This window comes from Tiliqua scincoides, chromosome 2, assembly GCF_035046505.1.
Source record: "Tiliqua scincoides isolate rTilSci1 chromosome 2, rTilSci1.hap2, whole genome shotgun sequence".
In the NCBI taxonomy this organism is placed as follows: domain Eukaryota; kingdom Metazoa; phylum Chordata; class Lepidosauria; order Squamata; family Scincidae; genus Tiliqua; species Tiliqua scincoides.
This window is the reverse complement of record NC_089822.1, coordinates 191980953-191997627: the sequence shown is the minus strand read 5'-3', so window position 1 is coordinate 191997627 and position 16675 is coordinate 191980953. Positions and strand designations below refer to the sequence as shown.

Sequence of the window (16675 nt, the reverse complement as noted above, 5' to 3'; positions counted from 1 at the left end):
ACCCAATCCTATGCTTGTCTCCTCAGAAGTAAGTCCCATTGCAGTCCATGGCTCTCACTCCCAGGTAAGTGTGGCTGGGGCTGTAGCCTTAGAGCTGAATCCTATGCATGTCTCCTCAGAAGTAAGTCCCATTGCAGTCCATGGCTGGATAGGATCGTGGCCACAGCCCTTTGCCAGCCAGGACCCGGGCAGGGCTCCTCAGCCTCCAGCTTCTTCCTCAACGTGGCTGCTGACCTACTCCATCTGAAATGCTCCTGAGCGCAGTGGGGGGACTGCGGCCCCGGGGACCGAACGACACCCGCTTCTGTGGCGCGAATACAAAGCAGAGCCGGCGCTTTAACGGACGGACAGACAGCCAGCCAGCCGAGGGGCGGACGGAGGCCCGGCCTCTCCAGGCATTGGCTGGTTCTCCTGGCCGGGCGGGGAGGAGTTTCTTCGCCTGATGTCACAAGCCTGCGAGTGGGGGAAGGAGTTATTTATAGAGGCGAAGCGCTGCTGTGAGGAAGCCTGGTGAGTGGAGGCGCGCGGTGGCGTCGTTCGCTTCCCTTCCAGGTCTGGGGCGGGCGGTGGAGTTGAGTGGAGGCGAGCGCGGCGTCGTTCTCCTCCTTTTAACCGCTCCCTTTGCTCGTTGTTCAGCTCCCAGCTCGGTCGACCTGCTGCTGCTCGGTCGTCGCCAGCGGAAGGAAGCCAGCCAGCCAGGAAAGCCGCCTCCTCCCGCAGCCACCAGCGATCGGACGCGATGGATCCTTGCCACACTGAGGAGACCGGCCCGGAGATCCCCGGACTCGGTGAGTGAGCGGGCCTCGCCGGCTGGGGGGAGGCAGGAAGGAACGCGCGGCCTGCCCTTGAGGCCTGGGGAGGGGGGCTTGGGCGCAGCCCGCCGCCCGGCCGTGTAAGTCTCCCCGCCCCCACTGGGAGAAGGCTGTGGCCCCTTCCCGGCCCCGTCCGCGTTTATCCCCTTCTCCACGCGCGCCCCCCCCATGTCCTGCCTCCGCCATTGTGGTGGGCGTTGCTAGGCGGAGCGCCGCGCCGCGCTTTGGGCGGCCATTCCGGGGCCTAGGCCTTTGCGGCAGCGTGGCCTAGGCCGCGGGGGGGGGAGAGCGAGAGTGGAGATGACGGGGTGACGAGGAGGGACTGCGGTGCGCGTGTGGGGTGGGGGAGGGGAGGGAGGGGGAGGGACGGTCTCCCAGGCCCTGCTGGTGAACATCTCCGAAATGGAGGGGAGCGTGCCACGTGACCGAGGGCTGCGCGGAAAAGGGGGCGGGCGGGCGCGCGAGACGTGCTCGCAGCCCTTTCGCTTCCCTCCGTGCGGTCTCGGGCGCCACTCCGAGCCGTCGCCTTTCCTGCGTCGTCGGAATGCGGAACGAGCAGTCTCGCGGCTCTTGCACCGTGTTTCAGCCTCGGGGAGCCGACCGTGACCTGGAGAATGGGAGAGCTCTGCCCCGTTCAGAATGCAGACCCAGGCGGCGGCACGTCCCGCGTCTTCCAGGGGAGATCTGGGAAAGCGGTAGTGTTGAAGGGCCCTATCCTGGCCGGCTTTCCAGCGCCAATGCGGCCCCAAGGCGGAGGGATGGCTACTCCCTTACCTCCAGGAGGCCTCCCTGGTTGCTCCCCCGTTGCAGCAGGCAGAGTTGGATGGGAGTGGGCCCTAAGGAGCCTGGCTTCATGTGGCTCCAGAAAGCAGATCTGAAGGCTGATGAAAACATTACTTACACTTAACAGGTTTGTGGCACTAAAAATGAAAACGACCAGTTGCTGGCTGTGGAGCTGATTTTGTTCTTCTGGCTCCTTAGTTTTTCAGCTAGTTTTAAAAATGAAGGCTGCAGTCCCCTGCACACCTGGAAGTTCTGTTAAACTCAGGAGGACTTGCTTCCCCTGTGCAGAAGGTATCTGGTTCTGAGTCAGGAATATCAAACTCCTTTCATAGTAAATAGCATTCATGGTGCTTGCTGAGGGCCAGAAGTGATATCATGAAGCAAGCAATGATCAGAAATAAGCATTTTTTCTCACTTATGAGACTCATTGGCTGTAAATAGCAGACAATACACATACCTTGATCTTGTTTTTACGGTCTGAGAGACCACAATTATCACACAGGCTACCCTTTTAGCAGTGCTGCTTTTGCCAAAGTCTCAGCAGCATCTAAGAGGTGCTCTGTAAAGTGATGCCTTTGGTAGAAGCAGCATGGCCCATCTGATAACTGGCCTCTTCCAGTACATCTTTAGCTTCTCCCGTTCTCACCCATCTGCCTGTTTCCCAGTACCAATTCTTGCCTTTTGAGGCCTATTTTTCCTTCCCAGCACCTCTGCAAAAGCCACCCTTTCAGCAGTGCTGAATAGGTGGCCCACATAATCAGGACCTTTCAACAGTGCCACTTCTGCCAGTGTGTCATGTGGCAGCTAAAGAGCAGCTGATGGTGGTGCTGGGAGAGCCCAACTACCATGCAGTCCTTATGCCTTACACCCCCTGCTCTAAGTACTTTCATGTTTCTGGAGTATTTGATACTTCCCCATAGAACTAGGAAAAGCTGCTGAAAAGACTTACAGTCCTCACCAGTGTGCTTTCTGTGTGCCTGAGACCTGTTACCTTGTTGCATTTCAGAAATGAGCATGCTACACTATTTTGGTTTGTAATAAGCTTCATTTATTACACTGGCTCCTTATGCCTCTTTGTCCACCACACAAATATTTTGATCTTTCTCTGCTATAAGTTAACTTTAAACACTGGTAATAACCAAAAGTGGTTCTCAAACTATTTAACACCAGGATAGTTTTTAAAATGATACTCTGTTGTAACCCTCCTAGCTTTAATACTTTAAAAAAGTTGATCTAGAAAGAATTTTTGTATTTACAAGTAATTAGCAAAATCTTCTATTCCTTTCTCATAATGAGGCAACCCTAATAAATAGCCTCAAGGCCTGAGGGGCTTAATTATGTGTCCCAGCCTGACCCAACTACCTGATGTTGATGGACTTGGAAAAAACAAAACATTTCTCTCTATTTACAGAAGCTTGCAAACTGCAGCTTTCTGATTTTCAAATAGGGCTTGAGGCTATCTGATCTTTCCATCACCCATGTTTTCATTGGAAGCTCTGCAGGACCCACCAGAAATTGGGTCTTGACTCACAGTTTGAGATATGCTGCATTAACATGATCAACAGTAATTCTTGTGAATGTGATCATGTTGCTCCTTTTGAATATTTGTTCTGTAAGATGGTTGTAAATGAAGACACCACAAGAATGAGTTTACAAAACACTTGTTATAGCAAAAATACATTGAAAGTAAATTAAATCGGTTAGCCAGACAAGAGCACTGGAACAACCCATTCCCCCCCACTAAGCTGCTACAAGCACTTCCACTAGGTATACCCGCATTTTTACTTTCTGAAGACAGTCATTACTTTTTGGAGAAACAGATCAAAAGGGAGATACTGGCTTGTGTAACTCTTTCCTTGATTCTTGGTTAAGTAGCAACTGCTGTCCCTTGCACATCCAAGTAGAGAATAAACAGGATGTATTTGCTATGTAAGTGATTTGTACACAGTTCACAACATGTGCAAAGACAGGGCAGTCTTCCAAATGTCCTCACTGAGCTATCTTCAGTTGCTAACCAGTCAAAAACGCTTTGACCTGTGTAAACAAGAAATACAAACATTGCATTGAAGGTATAAGGATTCTAGTGGCTTAGTGGGGGGGGGCAGTTATTGCCAATGCAAGGGGATGATCCCTTTTTGGGACTAACAAGCTCCCACTGAATTCACTCAAGTCAGGCTACAACCTCATGCCTGGAACGCTGGCTCTTTCCCATTTGTATCCAATATATCCTATACTGTTATCCAAGGAGGCTGCAATAGACAGGAAGGTAGAAAAGTCCTGTTCTGTGAGCATTTCTCAGCTTGTAGTTCTAGAGCTCCAGTCTGATGTGATCTGATATAATACATTGATAAAACTGGCTACAAAGGACAAATTACAGGAAAATTGCAGACTTAACCTGAGACAGACACCCTTAAATTAGTAGTGTAGATCAAAAGTACTTCTGTTGAACTGAAGTGGGAACTAACTAGGTTAACTTACAACGGATTTGTGAAGCAGACTGTAAAAGGTGCAATAGCAAATTCTATTTGGATAAGTCCTATACATGTAACTATATGAGTAAATTGAACTAGAGTTAAATTGTTCTAAATAAGAATAGCCAGTTTAAAGTACCATCAAATATAGGACATGTTGACTCTTGTGGAGCTTCTCTGCAACTAAAATACAGCACGAACTAATGTAGTAGCATAGAGGTTTAAAATCCATTAGTGATTTCATGAGGCAAGAGGAAAGAGTGGATACTCACTTTATCTAATAAATCCTGTTGCTTTTCATTATCATTTTTGAAGTCTTCATCAACATCCAGGACCAAAATTGGTGTATCTCTCAGACTGTCAAAATCCACCCTACAAAACAAATGTGTTTATCTAGTACTTCAAAAGGATAGTTATCTCGTGGGCCATATTCATGGTAGTTATTAAGCATCACACTGTTAAAGGGACAGCTTATTCAAGAAATACATAACACTGATGTAGAGGTGTACAAACCTTAACTCAATTCAGCATCTAATATTGCATGTCTATTTGAAAGTAACTGACTTGATTAGAATTCAAAGAATCTTAATTGCTACTTTTTTTGTTCCACTTGTATTTCTTTCTTGGAGCTATAGCACATGTTCTGATTCTTGGACCTGTTAGAAAACCTATTAAGACAGTTCCAAAGTTGAAAGCTGTGAAGATCTGTACAATGTATCAGATGCCTCTGTTGTTCTTGCATCTCCTAAAGACATAATGGTATCTAAATACCATTGCATTGTTACAAGCCACTTCAGTATTTTGGTGTGGCATAGTGTAAGTTGCAGTAGCTTAATTTACAGTGCCGCTTTTCTAAACATAGTATTTTAGTAAGCTGCAGGACTGAAGTATGCAGAGGTAATTTAAATAACTAAAAAAATCAGTGTCAAAATCACTTACTTCATTGTCTTCTCATGAAGCCAAGCTTCATGTTTATAATGGAGATTTTCAAGATACTCCAGTTGAATTCCTTGTTCTTCTTCTCTGCCTCTATGCTGCAGCCTCTCCATGCACTTCTATTTTTAAATGCCAAAATAGAAAGTTAGTAATGCTGAAAAACCATAATAAATGTTCTTGAATACTTCTGAATAGTCTGTTTGCAGTTCATTTATCCTTTTATCATATTTCAAAGTGATATTGCCAGCTAATCAAACCTGATCCTTTAAGATACTGTAGTTGGAACTACTTGGGTCTACTTTAGTTTCTAAACACTTTTTCTAGGCCTCTTAGCTCTGTAGAATTTTTTCCAGTTTTGGGTTTCAGGCTCTTGCACTCAGAAGGAATAACACGCAGTTTAAAATTGGAGATTGTGGTTTAAAACGGCAGATTTGTAGCACAACAGTCAAACTTCATAAGTAGGAACTAGCAGCAATGTGGACTCTCAATAATGTAGTAATGTGGAATGTGGCAATAATGACAATGTGGAATCTCTTGACATCAGAATTGTAGTTCTGAAAGGTTTGAGGTCTATGCATTAGCCACAAGAAATGTTACTGAGGTTATAATTAAATATTGTTAAAATCAATGGTATCACAAGGTATGAAACTTTTGTCCTCAACATCTAGTTCTCTATACACACAAGCCTTAGAATTCAGTCTTACTTATGAGGTCCTAGCTAATCTTGTTTTTTTGTTAGTAACAGGAGAGTGTTTCTAGAGGTTACAAGATGGCTGCTTTCAAATTGGTCCCAATAATGTATCAAGTTGTTTAAGTTTATTAAAGTAAGCCATTACTAGTGAAGCTAGGGTATCTGCTTCAGAACATACAAGTACCAGTCCTCTAGTGTTGTCTTGGCAGTGTGGAATCTCAATAATGATGTAGTAATGTGGAACGTGGCAATAATGACAATGTGGAATCTCTTGACATCAGAATTGTAATTCTGAAAGTTTTGAGGTCTATACATTTGTCTTAGGACCACGATTGCTGTAAGTAAGACTGAATTCTAAGGCTTGTATGTAGAGAGAACTAGATGTTGAGGACAAAAGTTTCATACCTTGCAATACCATTGATTTTAACAATATTTAATTATAACCTCAGTAACGTTTCTTGTGGCTAATACAACTTGAGAGAGGAAAATGGCTGTAGCCTGGATCCAAAGAGCCCCATGTGTGTATTTTAAGTGACTTTATGTACTTGTGTGTCTAGCAGGTCACCTGAACTTTAGAAGCTGCTGCAGAACATATTAGATATCAAGCTTTAAAACTCAGGTTTTGCTATGTACATGCTATGGATAGATCTGAATCTTTTCTTGACATGAATATAAAATGTAGCGGGCTGGGACAGGGGAGAAATTTACCTCAGGGGTTGTTCGCAGGTAGATCATACCATCTAGCTCTAAATTGGATTCAAATTGGTTCAGAAGCCATGTGTGCCAGTCTTGATAAATAGCCCACTCTGTTTCATCAATATCTCCTGATTCAAATAAGTTGGAGGCAAAAACATACCTGTAGACAAAGATTCATGTAAACAATGAAGAATAGTCTTCAGAATATTGTAAAGGAGTAGTAAACTAAAGAAGCATATTTGGAGGCAAGTTCTATTGAACATAGTGGGTTTTAATCTCTGGGTAAACACAGAATTAGCCTTAAATATCTGTTAAAGCTAGTTTGCTCTTACCTATCACTGTAGACAGATCTCTCAAAAAACTGTACAGGATGTTCTGCTTCATGAAGTTTGGCAGAAATAGGCTTCAACTGTGCTTTAACTCTACTCAAACAGGCGTAAGTTTGGAATGTATAAGCCCACCTTGTAGGCTTGCTGTACAACATCTGAAGTAGGTTTCCTCCACTTTTTTGAGAGGTTGAAAGCTCCTGATAATGATAGATTGATGCATGTAAATATTTAGTCTATTTTTTCCAGTGTGTCAAGATTTGACTTGTCTCTCAGTAAAACTGACATTCAGGATGTGTCTTGAACTAGACAAGCAAAGCAATCTTAAGTATAGCTAAACTACTCCATGTGTATAAGGTTGCCAATTTTACATAAATGAGAATTCAGCCTAATCCTGAAATCTTAATCCACTGTAAATTTTGTTTGGATCCCTCAGACCAGTTCATGCTCTTTCCCGCACCTGCCCCTGCAATCCCAGCTGGTATACTCACTTCATACTCCTTTTCAGAGGCCTGAATGTTGCACCACTTGGCTATTGGTTCGGGAATTATTTCCCACTCATGGCTGCACTTCTCTAGTAGATGGACGAAGGTTGACTTTCCTGCAGCTGTGAAAGAACAGAGGCTGGCGTTACTGTGGCTAGGTGTGAGCAGGGCAGAGACGGTGCTTTCTGGGGGGAGGGAGCCAGTCTTGCAAGAGATCCGGATCTTGCTGCCACTCCAGCGGGCTGCCTCCTGGCAGGCGTGCAGGTCCGGCTCCCTGGGGGCAAAGCTTGAGCGGAGCAGCGGAGGTGTCCCTTGTGCCACCCCGTGGGCGCTCTCAAGATGCCCGCCTGCCTGTCAGCTTTGCGGTGCAGGCGAGGAACGTTCAGGGGACTGTTCAAAGCGCCCAACGGCAGCTGAGGCGCTCGAACGTCCTTCCCGCGCGGAAGGCCGAGCTGCAAACCCGCCAGCCCCCGCAGTCTCCAGGCCGCAGCCTGCGCTTTGGCGCCACTCGAGCGTCGGTAGGGGACGCTGCGCCGCTTGGGGAGGGAGAGGCGCCCCCGTGGAAGGGCCAGAGTTGAGCGGGCGGCAGCTGACCGGGGCAGAAGCGCGCGCCGAGCCTGCTTACCGATGTTGCCTTCAACGGAGACTTTCTTGAGGCGTTTCTTCAGGCTGCGGTCGAGCGGGCCGGGAGGGCTGCGGCAGAGGCGCTTCGCTGGCGGGTGCATGGCGGGCCGGCGGTCTCTCTCTGCCCTGCTCGGTGAAGCGGCTGGTGCGATCCTCCCGCGTTTGGGGAGCTTCGCCTCTGGCCGGCCAATCCGCGGTGCCTGGTCTGGGCCGGGCCCCTCCCCCTGGGTCTCGCGGCGGGAGGCGCCTCCCCCTCGCCGTGTTGTAGGCTGAGCCTTTGTTAGCCGCTCGCTCTGATCTTCGAGAGGGCCGTGGACTCTTGGCGCCCGGCTCCCTTGCTTGCTAGAAAACGGTTGCCACGGTGGAGGGCCTCCAGCCAGGCCAGGCGCTCGGGCTGCTGCCTGGGCTGCGGAGCTTGGAGTTGATACCCTGTGACCCCAGTAAGTGCCCCCGAGGCAGCGGGCTCCAAGTGCGGAAACGAGGGGCCCGAGCGCAGCTCAGCTCAGAGCTTGGAGGAGGCCTGAATGCCCATGAACGGCGTGTTGTGTTCGGACTTCTCCTGCGGCGGCTCTGCTACTGGAAGCAACGGAACTTCCGGGGTCCTCCACGCGCTTGCATGGAAGATCCGTTGCTTTCAGTGTCCATTGAACACCCTGAGTAGATGCCCGGGATGTCGGTGGCACTGCTGGCCGCGCGGGAAACGGCGCCCGCCCCGCGTCCTGTGACGGCCTCGCTGGGGCTGACCGAGTCCCGCCTGAAGGGCCGCCTCGCACGGCCCTGTTCTGGTGTGCCTCTGGGGTTCTGTCCCCGAGGGAAGTGGGGCATCGTCCAGGGAGAGAGAGGCCCCAGGGCGCCGCCATGCCCAGAGGCCCTGGTGCTCCGGCTGCAACACCGGTTATGCAACGAAGGTGCTGATGGCGCGACAGCGGGTGGAAGTCGCGGGCTTTGTTCTGCGGCGCACGCGCCCTGTGCCCGGCGGCGCTTGCTGAATGGCCGCGCTGTGCCCGTCGGGGGCGCGCCGCGGCTGTTCCTCGCGAGCAGGCGCCGCGGAGTCCGGGCACGCGAGCGAGCTAGCAGAGCGGCGGCGGCTCTAAGAGGAGGCGCCGTGGGCGGGGTCTGGCGGCGCCTGCGCGGTGCGGGCGTGGGGCCCGCGCGTGCGTCTGTCCTCCATTTACGACCACGCCGCGGTGGAGGCTGGAAGCAGGTGAGCTCGCTGAGTTCGGCGGCCGTCGCCCCGCCGCCTCCGTTCGAGCGCTCCCGGGGCCCGGTGGGCTTCCCGGCTTCCGACGGCGGTGGGAAAGCCGCTTGCTGGGAGGCGGAGGCGACGTCGGCCGAGCGGCTACGCAAGCACCCGCTGGGCGCCATTTCCTGAGCGGGCCGCTGAGGCGCTGCCGAGAACCGCCTGCGCCGCGTCGGACGAGGATTTCCGTTGGCGATGTGTACGTGGAGGAGGGCTTCTCTCCCTCTGGTGGCGGGCGGTAGGGGGGCGCTCGGGGGGCAGCGTCGGCGCCCTCCCTCGCGCCCCACTCAGTGTGGCGATCTCTTTGTCTGCCTCGTAGCAACAGAAGGCGAAACGGAGACCGCGCTCACTTCAGGCATGATGTTGAACACGGAAGGCGGCGAGGGCTACGTGGTGAAGGTGCGTGGACTGCCCTGGTCCTGCTCTGCGGACGAAGTGCAGCGCTTCTTCTCTGGTAAGAGGCTCTCCCTCTCTGGGGAGCCTTTTCCTCCTCTCCCCCACTTACTCTTCCGCCTCCTGCCCTGCTTTGGAAGGAGTGCCGCAGCGCAAACTTCATGCTTGAACCGGTTCCCTGTGGTGAGAAGGGAGCTTCCCGCATCGCTGCAGCCTTGAATGGAAAAGCATGTAAAAGTGAGGGTTTGACACCAAGTATCTCAGGAGTGTGTGTGACGCACGGAAGCCTGAGCAACAGCTTGCATCCCCTGGGTGGCTCCAGCTCTGCTCCTCTTGCTCAGTCAAGTGCCCCTGTATTATCCCAGGCTCAAAATCCTCACTGAAGAGTTCCACCAACCTCCAGCAGAAGTTCAGGTGTGGGGGCTTGGGTTGCAGCTTTTGGCTAAGCCAGTGCACAGTTAGACCCCCCCCCCTGAACTTGGGATAACCTTTCAACACTGATCTGTTAGTGTGATAAACTTGTTCTCTACTCTCTTAGAATGCAAAATACTAAATGGATCTTCAGGGGTCCGTTTTATCTACACAAGGGAAGGAAGACCAAGTGGAGAAGCGTTTGTTGAATTGGAAACTGAAGAAGATGTGAAGTTGGCACTGAAAAAAGACAGAGAAACAATGGGACACAGATATGTTGAAGGTTTGAATTGAATTGACGTCGTAACCAACTTCATAGCTTATTATGATTTGGGTGGAGTTTAGATGCATGATTTTGCTTTTTGTATGTAAACGTGACCCTGTTCTCCAATGATTGTCGTGCATTGACCTTTTTTGCCAAATGCCAAAATTCATTAATTCTGAGTGCCTCTTACAGTATTCAAGTCAAACAACGTTGAAATGGATTGGGTTCTGAAGCATACTGGTCCTAACAGCCCTGATACGGCTAATGATGGTTTTGTACGTCTTAGAGGACTGCCATTTGGCTGTAGCAAGGAAGAAATTGTTCAGTTTTTCTCAGGTATGTGGGGTATAAGTCCTAGCTGTAGTTGTATTTCTAAAGATTAGAGTGTAGTGGCACTGAAGTAATGTCCAGTAACATTTAATAGTAAAACCGATCTTGCTTAAACTATCTTATAACTGATGATGGTATAGATGTTTTTAAAGTGAAAACTGTAGTTTAAGCTGTTCTAGAACTTCTGTTTGGAAGTTGTTTTCAAAATGCCAAATATCAACTTGAATCTGCTCCAACCTTGTAAAGGCTAAGAGCAGGATAACTGCTTTAAAAATACTGTGATTGGAGGGGAAGTTGCAATTTTTATCATTCCACTCAATTAAGCCAAGAATTGACTTGCCTAACTCATATGGGTGTTACTGAATACATGTTGATACCTAACTTTGGTTGATGGGGTGGAATGAAATGGGCATCCAGTGATGGAATCTACTTGTTTTTTGTCCTTTATGTTAAGGTTATAGAATATTTGATTTTTCTGATGTATTATGGGATAGTTTTAAGATTTGACTTGACTTAACAATTGTTTGCTTATAAGACTATTTAGAACTGAAATTTTAATGTATAATAAGGATTAAAGCAGAAATATTGAAGTGAACTTTGCAACATATGCTTAGAATGTGTTATAGTGCTCCAGATAAATTTGAATGTATTCTCTGTTGAATTGTGATTAGATCAACCTGCATAATTTTAGGTTGTTTGAAAAGTGCCTATTAAGTTTTTACAAATTTCAAAAATATACTTATGTAGATTCTTGAAATGAGTATTTATGATAATGCAAATTCTTGCTTTAATGGAGTTGTTGAATATTTGCATGAAGTTGTCTTGAGTTTAATTAGATACTTGCTAAGATCTATAATTGATGTTGCTGTGTTTTTAGGAGTCTTAATTGATATACTGAATTTTTTTTGTAAAAATGGTTGCTTTAATGTTTTCTTAACATATCCTGGACTAATTACAAAAAGTTAACTTAAGTGCTGCTGAAATGTCTTTTAAAGCAGGCTGTGTTAAGAATCTGTCATTTGTATGTGATAAGTGTTTATATTGACATGTTTCTGTTATAGTGTTAAGAATAGTATGCTGATTCTAAACTTAAAGTATAACTTCTGGTGTATTTTAAAGCTATAAGAAAATTGATTGGGCTTGTGATGTTAATATTGCCCCCCTACTGGGGTTATTTGTCCTTGGGTTGAAGGGTTGGAAATCGTGCCAAATGGGATAACATTGCCGGTGGACTTCCAGGGGAGGAGTACGGGGGAGGCCTTCGTGCAGTTTGCTTCACAGGAAATAGCTGAAAAGGCTCTAAAGAAACACAAGGAAAGAATAGGGCACAGGTGGGGATGGATGGTTGGTTGGATTTGTCGCTCTTCTTATGGTAAACTGTAATTAAATCCATATTCTCTCTTCTTAAGTGTTTATCTCACAATATGTAATATACCTTACTAACACTTCCAATTTAATCTTAATTTTACCTTTTGCACTTTTGGACACTGACTGAAATGTTAGTTCTGTTCTTCCCTAAGTTAACTCAAGGCTGTTAAATATCTCTAAACTTGTTCAGAATTAAGGAAGTTGAGAGACTATGGTTTTAAGTTTCTCTAATAGCACCAATTATGCCTCTAGTTCTAAAGACACCTAGCCTTTTATTACCATAAGAAAATGTGATTTCTAAACTGTTCTATATATTGATGTAAAATTTTCTTTTATAATTTTTCACATAAAAGCAAAACTTCCAAAAACGTCACAAAGGGTTTTATTCTAAGTTTTGTGACTTATTAATTGAAGCATGCATTTTTCCTATGCTGACTTGCTATGCAATTGCATAGGATGGGCTATTGAGCACATAAAGCTTCTGGAGTGTATTGGTGGGTTAAAATTCTGGTGAAGGCTAGTTTTTTAACTCCTACTTATTGCTGTATGAGCAAAGTATGGATACTGTTGAGTGGACGTGTTTCCCTCCAGTGTATGTGTTCTGATTATTCAGAAGCTCAACTAGTTTGTTTTCCCAAACCCTTAAGGTTGGAATACCCTATTGAGTGCATAAACTCTGTTGATTTATTGAATTTGCCTTGGATTTTCTGAATGTAAAGTAAAATTTCTGGCTTAAATCTACCAGTTCCAAGGCTATGGTTTAGAATGTATTACTTTGTAATCTGGTATGCAACTTCAAAAAAACTAAACTAGCCTTATGTGTGAACCTCCTAGGTACATTGAAATCTTCAAGAGTAGCAGAGCAGAAGTACGCACTCACTATGATCCTCCTCGAAAACTAATGGCCATGCAGCGGCCAGGTCCTTATGACCGGCCAGGTGTGGGAAGAGGCTATAACAGCCTTGGTAGAGGAAGTGGCTTTGAAAGAATGAGGCGTGGTGCTTATGGTGGAGGTAAGCAGACAAATTTTTTTAAACTTAAAAACTTTCCCTGTCATGTTAAAAGGTTCACGTCAATGTGTATTTCACATTGTGGTTTGCAGGCTATGGTGGATATGATGACTACAATGGGTATAATGATGGCTATGGCTTTGGATCCGATAGATTTGGAAGAGGTAAGGATTATTAGTTAGGGCAAATAAAGCAGCTCTTTTTACACAACAAAAAATCTAGAATGGTCTCTTTGTTCCACAGGAATGTCAGATCACAGATATGGCGATGGGTCCTCCACCTTCCAAAGCACCACTGGTCACTGTGTACACATGAGAGGATTGCCTTACAGAGCTACAGAGAATGACATCTACAATGTAAGAAATTATTTTGGCTGTTGTATTTTGGTAGATGGAATATGCTCTTAAAAGTGACTTGGTTTTGGGGAGCATAGTATGAATTTTTCATGAGAGTAATGATAGCTCCATTTGACATTTTGTACCTAGTTCTTCTCGCCTCTTAATCCTGTAAGAGTACACATTGAAATTGGACCTGATGGCCGAGTAACAGGAGAGGCAGATGTTGAGTTTGCTACTCATGAGGATGCTGTTGCTGCAATGTCCAAAGACAAAGCAAATATGCGTAAGTCATACTTTCTGTCAACTACTGAAGTTGCTCTTATAAAGTTGGAACAAATCAGATGACTGTTGGTCTTGTCTATTGTGATAACAATGATTAATTTCAGCGTTGAGCAATTCAATTTTTGTGTCAAGATAACCAAGGCTGCAGACTCATGCACACATAGGACTTGACTACAGTAGGATTTAACTTCCAAGTAGACTTGCATAGGTTTGGGCTCCCAGGCTGCGGTTCTGTGTAGACATGTTTGGGGGAGCTTGATCTTGGTGTTCAGATGTGTTCACAGCTTGCTTTCTATTTCTTGTTTCCTTTAGAACACCGATACGTAGAACTCTTCTTGAATTCTACAGCTGGAGGAAGTGGTGGTGCATATGGCAGCCAAATGATGGGAGCAATGGGTATGTGTGACCAATCCAATTTCTTAAAATACTGATAAGTAGTTAAAGGTGAATGATTCTGTGTAGCTCCTTTAGTTCTGAGTGACCAAAAACGGAAATTCAATATTCTATCTTAATTGCAGTCAAGGAATCGGAAGGGGTGGTTCAAGATTGGAACACCAACACGTTGGCAGGTACATAAACTTTTAATTATACATTGCATCAATTAGACAGTTACATACTGCATGAGTGGTTTTTTTGGGAGGAGTGGTTTTTCTTGTTACAGCAGTATTTAAATGGTCACCTGTGTTTCTGGGGGTGGGTGGGGAAGAGACTAGGTAAAAGATGGAATTATAGTGGTGACTACTAGGGAATTGGACCAAAATTTGGGTGTTCAACCTGGCACTTCCAGCATAGTAAAGAATAATGCCAGATACTTTGGCTTGCTGACTTCTAAACATTACCATGGTAACTGACTTAGTTGACTGTATGGGGTGAGTCTGCTGCTTTTATAGCACTTTGCAGAATGGCCTAGATTTTGTCCTTACAAGATAGAAGTTTAAAAAGCAAACTTCTTATTTTCAACTGCAAAAAAGTTTTGCAGAGATGCTAAAATGAAAGCTGTAAGTAGAACACTACTGAATTCTGGCATATCAGCTTGTTAGCTTCCCTTATAAATGTAGAAGGCTCTTCTGGATGAGTTATGTAGTCCAGAATAGAACTACTAGCTGATATGGAAGGTTGAAATCCTGTTTGTGGTTACAAGTTGATCTTTCCTAAGCTGCATTAACCAATACATACCAAATGGTTTGTCTTCTATATTACCAAATAAAGGCTATGCTTACACCCAAACACCCACCTTCATAATGCACCTTGAAGTATTGTGCATTGTATTGATCAGATCCAAAGTATAACATGTGTGTTTCAGAAAAGTAGATCAAAATCCCTTTCCTACTTCTATCTACAAGGTTGAGTTAAGTGGGTTACTGAAACAATGGTCTGCAAACACTATAGCAGTGCAAAGGGAAACTGAGTTCTCCAGTTAGAGGTTGGAAATACAATGAAATAGTTTTGGCATATAGGTTCTTGTTGTATAAAGATGATGGTAGTCAAAGTCTTAACATGCATATCCTTAACTTGAAAGGAAGCCAATCCACTTATGGTGGTCCAGCTAACCAACAGTTGAGTGGGGGTTATGGAGGAGGCTATGGTGGTCAAAGCAGCATGAGTGGATATGGTAAGATGTTTTAAATCAGTCTTAGGTGGGTGTGTTAGACGTTGCCAGCCATTTTATGTGCAAGGATTAATTTGCTTTGGTAAATGTCATTGTCTGAGTATTTGCTTTCAGCTGCCTTGTAGGAAACTGATTTTTTTTAGTCTAGAGGAACAAGGAAAGTTTCCCAATAGCCACTGATCAGATACAGATTTGATTATAAAACTAGTTTGTGTTGATACCTGTGTTGGATGACCAGAGTTGATTCTAGTCTACATAGAATTAGTTTTGCGCACAAGACTGTAGAGGGTGGGCATAAAGAGGTTTCAGAATTTGCTTTACAACATCTGGGAAACTGGTTTGCAGTTGGCTTTACATACTTTTAAACTTGCAATTTCATGGAAGGAAGTTTGTCTTTTTAATAGGACAGGATTATGCAAGGTGGTATAAGAAGGATAACTTGGGTGGGAGGGTTTAATGTGTTGGTGTGGCTTGAAGTAATACTGCACTTGTACTAAATATCAAATTTTGTCTTCTCTTAGGTAACCAGAGTGCAATGAACAGCAGCTACTACAGTAGTGGCAATCGTGCATCCATGGGAGTGAATGGAATGGCAGGAATGTCGAACATGTCCAATATGAGTGGTGGCTGGGGAATGTAACTGGTCATCTAACTTTTGGTCAATTTTTTAAAGAAAAAAACAAAAAACTTAAGTTTAACAGTTTTGCAATACAAGCTTGTGATTTATGCTTTACTTGTAAGTGAAATCAGGATCATTTTAAAATATTCAGGATCAGTATTTTTTGAGTATACTGAAGCATTCATCTAGGTTGTAACAGTCAAGTAAAGAATTTCCTGTTAAACAATTTTCAGCTTTTTTCCAGTTTTTGTTGTAGAAGTGTATTTGAGCAGTAAGCGTATTTAGGTTAAAGCTGTTTCAATTATGTTAAGTGTTGCTCTTATACAATATAACACCAAACACTGTTTTCAGTGCATGTTCAGGAACATGCTTTTTGTACAAACAAGATATAGGAGCTGTGTTGAAACTCACAAGTGAACATTTGGCATGTTAGTTCTAGTTTCTTTTAATATCTTGTAAGGCACGTTTAAGCTTTTAAGTTAATTGGGGAAATGTGAGATGCAATACAGCTGCCTTTAGGATTTTGGTCTTGGTGTTCGTATGAAATCTGAGGCCTTGGTTTAATCTTTCATTGTATTGTGATTTACTTTTAGGTGTATTGCGCTAAGTGAAACTTGTTAAAATAAAACTTCCTTTTAAAAACTGGAACTTGATTAAGTGAACACTCCACAATAATTCTGATGTGCTTATCTAAGGATGTACAGAGATTAATTTCTTACACCTTTATAAAAAGATGTCTGTCTTGGAAAGAACCCCAACACTTTGAAAAATTTCCTTCAAAATTTCTAATCTCTACCCATATAGTGCCCAATTAGTGATTTCAGGTAGAATAGTACCTTAAATAACAGGTTAAGCTATGACATAATTGATATGGGGAGAAACATTTCATTGTGAAAGGAACAATCATCTTTCCTTACCATTGCTCTCTATATCCAGAAATGTGGGAGTTATTTTGGTTATGGCTTCTAGTATCTGAATGCCATGCA

The 16675-nt window shown here is 45.0% G+C and overlaps 2 protein-coding genes across 7 annotated transcripts; one reads left to right on the top strand and one right to left on the bottom strand.

The window, feature by feature from the left end:
- The first annotated feature begins 431 nt into the window (after window positions 1-431).
- Window positions 432-16337, top strand: HNRNPH1 (heterogeneous nuclear ribonucleoprotein H1). Of its 5 annotated transcripts, none has more exons than XM_066618065.1 (14): window positions 432-510; window positions 637-788; window positions 9390-9518; window positions 9996-10151; window positions 10326-10469; window positions 11656-11794; window positions 12666-12844; window positions 12934-13005; window positions 13085-13197; window positions 13327-13462; window positions 13774-13857; window positions 13980-14030; window positions 14981-15073; window positions 15592-16337. In XM_066618065.1, exons 1-14 carry the CDS (start codon window positions 443-445, stop codon window positions 15708-15710), a joined length of 1635 nt encoding a protein of 544 aa, XP_066474162.1. In that variant the 5' UTR covers window positions 432-442; the 3' UTR covers window positions 15711-16337. The 5 variants fall into 5 exon arrangements, with proteins under 5 accessions (XP_066474162.1, XP_066474160.1, XP_066474163.1 ...); XM_066618063.1 differs by having other exon boundaries at window positions 9384-9518; XM_066618067.1 differs by having other exon boundaries at window positions 489-552; window positions 9384-9518.
- LOC136641943 (deoxycytidine kinase 2-like) lies at window positions 3193-8038 on the bottom strand. 2 transcript variants are annotated; one of them, XM_066618070.1, is made up of 7 exons: window positions 7826-8038; window positions 7207-7322; window positions 6722-6915; window positions 6402-6549; window positions 5006-5121; window positions 4339-4438; window positions 3193-3629 (listed from the first exon to the last, which is right to left on the bottom strand). In XM_066618070.1, the coding sequence occupies exons 1-7, from the start codon at window positions 7923-7925 to the stop codon at window positions 3606-3608; spliced, it is 798 nt and encodes a 265-aa protein (XP_066474167.1). In that variant the 5' UTR covers window positions 7926-8038; the 3' UTR covers window positions 3193-3605. The 2 variants fall into 2 exon arrangements, with proteins under 2 accessions (XP_066474167.1, XP_066474166.1); XM_066618069.1 differs by lacking the exon at window positions 3193-3629 and having other exon boundaries at window positions 4265-4438.
- Window positions 16338-16675: the final 338 nt, after the last annotated feature.

Excerpts from the sequence above, each read along its gene's own strand:
- HNRNPH1 (XM_066618063.1), top strand. The coding sequence starts at position 443 with ATGTCACAAGCCTGCGAGTGGGGGAAGGAGTTATTTATAGAGGCGAAG. Across the intron at positions 13,006-13,084 it reads ATCCGATAGATTTGGAAGAG|GAATGTCAGATCACAGATAT; the intron begins GTAAGGATTATT and ends TTTGTTCCACAG. Across the intron at positions 13,198-13,326 it reads CAGAGAATGACATCTACAAT|TTCTTCTCGCCTCTTAATCC; the intron begins GTAAGAAATTAT and ends TTTTGTACCTAG.
- LOC136641943 (XM_066618069.1), bottom strand. The coding sequence starts at position 7,925 with ATGCACCCGCCAGCGAAGCGCCTCTGCCGCAGCCCTCCCGGCCCGCTC. Across the intron at positions 7,323-7,825 it reads CTCCGTTGAAGGCAACATCG|CTGCAGGAAAGTCAACCTTC; the intron begins GTAAGCAGGCTC and ends GTTCTTTCACAG. Across the intron at positions 4,439-5,005 it reads CTTCATGAGAAGACAATGAA|GGTGGATTTTGACAGTCTGA; the intron begins GTAAGTGATTTT and ends TTTGTTTTGTAG.